We start from the raw sequence: 6,000 nt of genomic DNA, 5'->3' as shown, positions 1-6,000 counted from the left end.
AGGAATGCACTTGTGTCGCGAACACCCCGAGACCCACGCACCCGAGCCGCTCCGTCCTGAAAACGGCCGCAGAGAAAACAGCCAGCAGAGAACTAGCGCCCCCGAGAGGGTAGCAGCCGCAAGGTACCTGGGCGCCGCTCCGTACTGCTCACCTGTGAGCCACAGCCGGCCCCTCCAGGCGGAGCCCCGCACGACGCCCTTCCGGATTGGACGCGCTCGAAATCCCGGGGCGGGCATTAAGGCCTAGCGCTCTAGGGGACTGGCCACCCTGGCGGACCGACGTGCGGCCGACGGAGCTGGTTCGCCCGCGGCCCCAGCTGGGCGGAAGGCGGGCCCCTCTCCGCGGGTCCCCTGTCAGTCATTGGCTCCCTGCGGTTTCCTTGGGGACGTGGCGCCGCCGGCGGCCCAGGCCTCCTTCCGGCTCGGTTAGAGGCCGCGGGGAGCGCCTCCGGACCTAGCAGAGCGGAGCTGAGGGAGCCGGCGGGCCGCTCGACCCGTGAGTGTGAGCTCGGGAGGGCTGCGGGGCCGGGAGGGGCGGACCGCGGGTTCCTCGAGGATGTCGCTGGCCCTCTAGAATACCCCGCACCCAGGGAGCCTGGGTAGGGTCCACTGAGCCCCAGGAACAAGAGCATACGGATCTGGAGTGGGAGCCCGGGGAGTGGGTGGACGCCATGAGCTTCTCGTGGTGGGGTATGGGGTCTAGTCTCGTGGGTACTGCTGGAGGTGAGCCGGAACCCCAACCAGCTCTTTCCAGGCTGCAGACTTCGGAGATGACTGGGACGAGGAGACCACCTTCTCAAGGCAAAAGGAAAAGGAGGTGACAGGCCTTGAGACCACTGAAGGGAACCCATGGCTAGGTAAGGTTGCAGACTTTATCCTCAGCTGGGAGCTCGGTGGGGGGTGGCTGGGAGATTGTTACGAGTGAGGTTTACTCTAGGGCTGCATATGGACTTCGCAGCCTGGTCAGATGGATGCAAAGATCAAAGCTGCATTCTTTTGAAGGCAGATTCAACAATACCTTACAGCCCAGAGCCCCCGGGGTGATAGAGTGAGTGCTTGCTCAGCTCTGGTAAGTGCTAGATTGTAATGTTCTTTCAAATTTCCACTTGAGTGAGGCTAGGTGCCCCTTGGGGAGGTTAAAAAAACCCCAAAAACAAAAACAAAACAAAAAAATTTTTTTAATGAACTTTGAAAACAGACCGAGGTCCTTCTGAATTACTATGGAAAGTGAACTTCACAGTTGAGTATGCTTATCCATACATTATAACACTCTGAAGCTTTCAGAAAAGATTAATGTGGATCTGTGGAGCAACAGGTACCAAATGAGACAGTTGTCAAATAGAGTAAGTGGAGAAAGATGCAGAACAGTAGGTATGATGTAAAACCAAAGGAATGGAGATACACACACAGACACACACACAGATATATTACCTATATGGTATGTATTTATGCTTGTGTATACAAGAATATCCCTGGGTAACAGTGGTTGCCTCTGAGAGGGAAATGATGGGGTTAAGGCACAAGACTCACTTTCCACTATATATCCTTTAAACTGTTTGATTTTTTTTTTTATTGTGTGCGTATGTTACCTATTAAAATATTTTTAAAAATCAGTTGAATAAATTTTCTGGCTATCCAGTTTTTTTGACAGCATTCTTGATGGGAATGTTACAAGTGCTCTGATTCTTCAGTGTTATGAGATTGCACAGGGAGACTGGTGATCTTTTCATTAACATGAAGTTGGTTCTTTGAACTGCATCCCAAAGTGCACTCTGAAAAAAGAGCAGAGAAGCCTTTTTTTATTTATATAGTAGAAGCTCCATGAACTATATGTGTCCTTTTCTAAAATTCGAGACTAAATGAACATTTAGACTTTTGGGGGCATAAATTTTTTGCCTTTATCAGGAAGCGCTTTAATTCAGCTTAAAAACCGTTTTTTAGCACTGGATTGTAGAGACTTTTCTTACTAATGTTTGTCTCATTTCAGGATCAGTTTTTCCTACCTCTGCCCAGCCTCCTGGTACTTCACTGTGCCCACAGTGAGCCCATTTCCCCGGCAGCGGGTGGCACTCCTAGGACTCTTCTTCATATCCTGTCTCCTTTTGCTTATGTTAATCATGGACTTTAGACATTGGGGTGCTTCATTACCACGAGACAGGCAATACGAAAGGTGAGTCAGCTTTACATCGCTTCGATTGGCTTTGGTGTTGAAGTCATAAATATTTTGATAAGCTGTTTAACACACTACCACCTTTGACTCTTTTGGGGAATACCGCACTTTTATTAGTAAAACTGCATGCCACTTATTACATAAAGAAGTTCTTAAGCCCCATTTCGGCAATGTTCAGTTTTGATTCAGCAATGCTGTTGCTGCGTTTTAACCATGAAAGACATCTTTCTGTTCTTTTGTCTTGGTGGGCTGACTTACTGGGTGCATAAATGTTTAGGATTGTTATGTACTCTTGATGAATTGACCCTTTTATCATTCTTAAATGACTCTGTTTCTCTTTGATTATATTCTTTGCTCTGAAATCTACTAGTCTGGTATTAATATATCAATAGCAACTTCAGCTTTCTTGTGTCAGTGTTAGCATGATAGATGTTTTTCCATTCTTTTAGTTTTAGCCTATTTGTGTCTTTATGTTTAAAGTGAGCTTCTTGTAGGCAGAGTTTAGTTGAGTCTTTCTACCCAATCTGACAATGTCTGCCTTTTATTTGGGCCCTTCAGGCTATTTACATTTATCAATTGTTTAGATTTTAATCTGTCTTGCTATTTGTTTTCTGCTTGTCACATCTGTTCTTTGTTTGTCTTTCCTCTTTTTTTCCCTTCTTTTGAATTGAGTACATTTTTTATGATTCCATTTTAGCCCCTTTCTTGGCTTATTAGATATAACTCTGTTTTTATTTTTTCAGTGGTTGCTTTAGGGTTTAGAGTATACATCTTTAACTTATTACTTCAAGTAATATTATACCTCTTCACACACAGTGTAAGAACCTAACAACAGTGTACTTTCATTCCTCTCTTTCCCCTTGGCCTTGGTGCTATTGTTGTCATATCTTTTACTTCTACATATGTTATAAGCTCCAGCATGTGTTATTATTTTTGCTTTAAGCATTCAGTTATTTTTTAAAGAGGTTTTTAAAAATAATAAAAAAAGGCTTGTGTATTTACCATTTCTGGGCCTCTTCATTCCTTTGTGTAGATTTCATATTTCCATCTGGTATCATTTTCCTTTTGCCTAAAGGTCTTCCTTTAACATTTCTAGTAGTGTGAGTTTGTGGTTGGTGAATTCTTTAAACTTTTATGTGACTGGAAAAGTCTTTATTTTGTTTTCCCTTTAAAAGAAATGTTCACTGAGTATGGAACTCTAGGTTGATGGTTTTCTTCTTTCATTACTTTACAGACGATGCTTCACTGTCTTCTGGCTTGTCTTAGGAGAAGTCTGCTGCCATTTTTATCTTTGTTCTCTCTGTACATAATATGTCTTCCTCTGGCTGCTTTTAAGGTTTTCTCTTTATCACTGGTTTTAAACAATTCGATTATGATGTGCCTTGGTGTAGTTTTCTCCATGATTCTTTTTTCTTTTTTTTAAGATTTTTTTAAAAATTATTTTTATTTTTTAAAATTTATTTTATTTTATTTTTGGTTGTGTTGGGTCTTCGTTGCTGCGCACGGGCTTTTCTCTGGTTGTGGCAAGCGGGGGCTACTCTTCATTGGGGTGCACAGGCTTCTCATTGCAGTGGCTTGTCTTCTTGTGGAGCATGGGCTCTAGGCACGTGGGCTTCAGTAGTTGTGGCATGTGGGCTCAGTAGTTGTGGCTCGCGGGCTCCAGAGTGCAGGTTTAGTAGTTGTGACACACAGACTTAGTTGCTCCATGGCATGTGGGGTCTTCCTGGACCAGTGAGTCCAGGAAGTGGTGATCTATATAGCTGGAGAGGTAGATCAGGCTGGGCCTATTAAGCCATTTTAGGGGGTTTAGACTTTATCTTAAGAGCAGAGGGAAGACTTTGAAAGGCTTTGAAAAGTGATATGATCAGAAATGCTTTTTACAGAAAGGTCATTTTGATGGCATGGTGGAGAATGAATTGGAATCCTCCAGTAGAGAGATGATGGTGGCCTAGACTTGGGTGGCAGCAATGATGATGAAGAGAAGTAAATGCATCTGAGGGATACGTGGGAGGTGGAGTGATCTGATAGTTCTTATCTACCACTAAACTCAGGTGGCCAGATTCAATAAATACTTATGCTGAATTAATTGAAACAAGTTAGCCACAGAGCTAAGGAACACACAGACTGTGCCTGTGTAATGAGCGTAACAAAATCCTCACACCCTGTAATGCTCTGGCTGAGCAGCCAGCAGCCATATAGCCTAGAGCTCCTTGTTCTTTAATGAAATGTTATGTGCATATGGCCACAAATTACCATGTGTCCTTAAACTTCACTCATGGCTGCCTACATGAGTCATTTAGGAAGCAAACATCTGTTGAGAGCTTGCTGTGTGTGTGACTCCGTGCTAGGCGCTAGGGTACAAAGATGAATAAAACGTGGCCCCTGAACTCATGCAGTTAATAATCTAGTTAGAGAGGCAGATGTGAAGGAATAATTGTTTCCTAATGAGATAATAGTTTAATTATAACTATGTAGAATCAGGAATAAAGAATCAGGAACTGTACATAGTCAAGAATGAGGAATAAAGTTAAGAATCAGAACTTAATAAGAAAAGGCTCATGAGTAACCAAATTTTGTATCACTGAGTTCATGTACTAAGCGCTTATGTACTATACTGATAAGAAAGGCTCTCACATAGAGGCTGTTTACTTTTGTTTTACATACTGTTTTTTTTTTCAGCTTTTTATTTTATATTGGAGTGTAGTTTGTTAACAATGTTGTGTTAGTTTCAGGTGTACAGCAAAGCGATTCAGTTATTCATATACATGTATCTATTCTTTTTCAAATTCTTGCCCCATTTAGGTTGTTACATAATATTGAGCAGAGTTTCTTGTGCTGTATAGTAGGTCCTTGTTGGTTATCCATTTTATTTTATTTATTTATTTATTTTATTTATTTATTTTTGGCTGCGTTGGGTCTTCGTTGCTGCACATGGACCTTCTCTAGTTGCGGGGAGCGGGGGCTACTCTTCGTTGTGGTGCGCAGGCTTCTCATTGCGGTGGCTTCTCTTGTTGTAGAGCACGGGCTCTAGGGTGCGCAGGCTTCAGTAGTTGTGGCACACGGGCTTAGTAGTTGTGGCTCACAGGCTCTAGAGCGCAGGCTCAGTAGTTGTGGCGCATGGGCTTAGTCGCTCCGCGGCATGTGGGATCCTCCCGGACCAGGGCTCGAACCCATGTCCCCCGCATTGGCAGGCGGATTCTTAACCACTATGCCACCAGGGAAGTCCCTATCCATTTTAAATATAGTACTGTGTACTTGTGCATACTGTTGTAATTAGCTTGGTTCTCTCTCGTCTCAGGACACAGCAAATAATAGCAAGTTAGAATGGTGGTAGTGGGAAGGGTGTGATGGTCATTAGATGCGGGCACACTGATGACAGTAATTAATAACGTACTGACATCTTGACAGTGAGGCAGGAGAGGGGAAATTTATTAAAAGTAGACTCAGGGGCTTCCCTGGTGGCGCAGTGGTTAAGAATCCGCCTGCCAATGCAGGGGACCTGGGTTCGAGCCCTGGTCTGGGAAGATCCCACATGCTGCAGAGCAACTAAGCCCATGCACCACAACTACTGAGCCTGAGCTCTAGAGCCTGCAAGCCACAACTACTGAGCCTGCGTGCCACAACTACTGAAGCCCGCACATCTAGAGCCAGTGCTCCGCAACAAGACAAGCCACCACAGTGAGAAGCCTGTGCACCTCAACGAAGAGTAGGCCCTGCTTGCCGCAACTAGAGAAAAGCCCGTGCTCAGCAGCTAAGACCCAACACAGCCAAAAAAAAAAACAAGTAGACTCAGTAACTCAGAATTTCTACAGACCATTTCTATAGTGCTG

The 6,000-nt window shown here is 44.3% G+C and overlaps 1 protein-coding gene across 10 annotated transcripts in view; it reads left to right on the top strand.

Annotated features, from left to right (window-relative positions):
* The first annotated feature begins 216 nt into the window (after positions 1 to 216).
* The window catches only part of ENTPD7 (ectonucleoside triphosphate diphosphohydrolase 7), a 59,447-nt gene continuing 53,663 nt past the window's right edge, over positions 217 to 6,000 (top strand). For 4 of the 10 annotated variants that reach the window (XR_002177235.3, XR_002177234.3, XR_012326930.1 and 1 more), the window contains exons 1-3: positions 223 to 496; positions 755 to 857; positions 1,988 to 2,170. Coding sequence is in view for 3 of the 10 variants with exons in the window: in XM_019939793.3 (XP_019795352.1) it covers positions 850 to 857; positions 1,988 to 2,170 (191 nt within the window). In the remaining 7 variants the exon portion in view is untranslated. Of the gene's footprint in view, positions 503 to 744; positions 858 to 937; positions 1,070 to 1,987; positions 2,171 to 6,000 lie in introns of all 10 variants that reach the window. The other 6 variants (XR_002177238.3, XR_012326931.1, XM_073794066.1 and 3 more) reach the window with 6 other exon arrangements.

Source organism: Tursiops truncatus, chromosome 16 (assembly GCF_011762595.2).
Source record: "Tursiops truncatus isolate mTurTru1 chromosome 16, mTurTru1.mat.Y, whole genome shotgun sequence".
In the NCBI taxonomy this organism is placed as follows: domain Eukaryota; kingdom Metazoa; phylum Chordata; class Mammalia; order Artiodactyla; family Delphinidae; genus Tursiops; species Tursiops truncatus.
The sequence above is the reverse complement of the archived record's forward strand: the minus strand, read 5'-3'. Positions and strand labels throughout refer to the sequence as shown.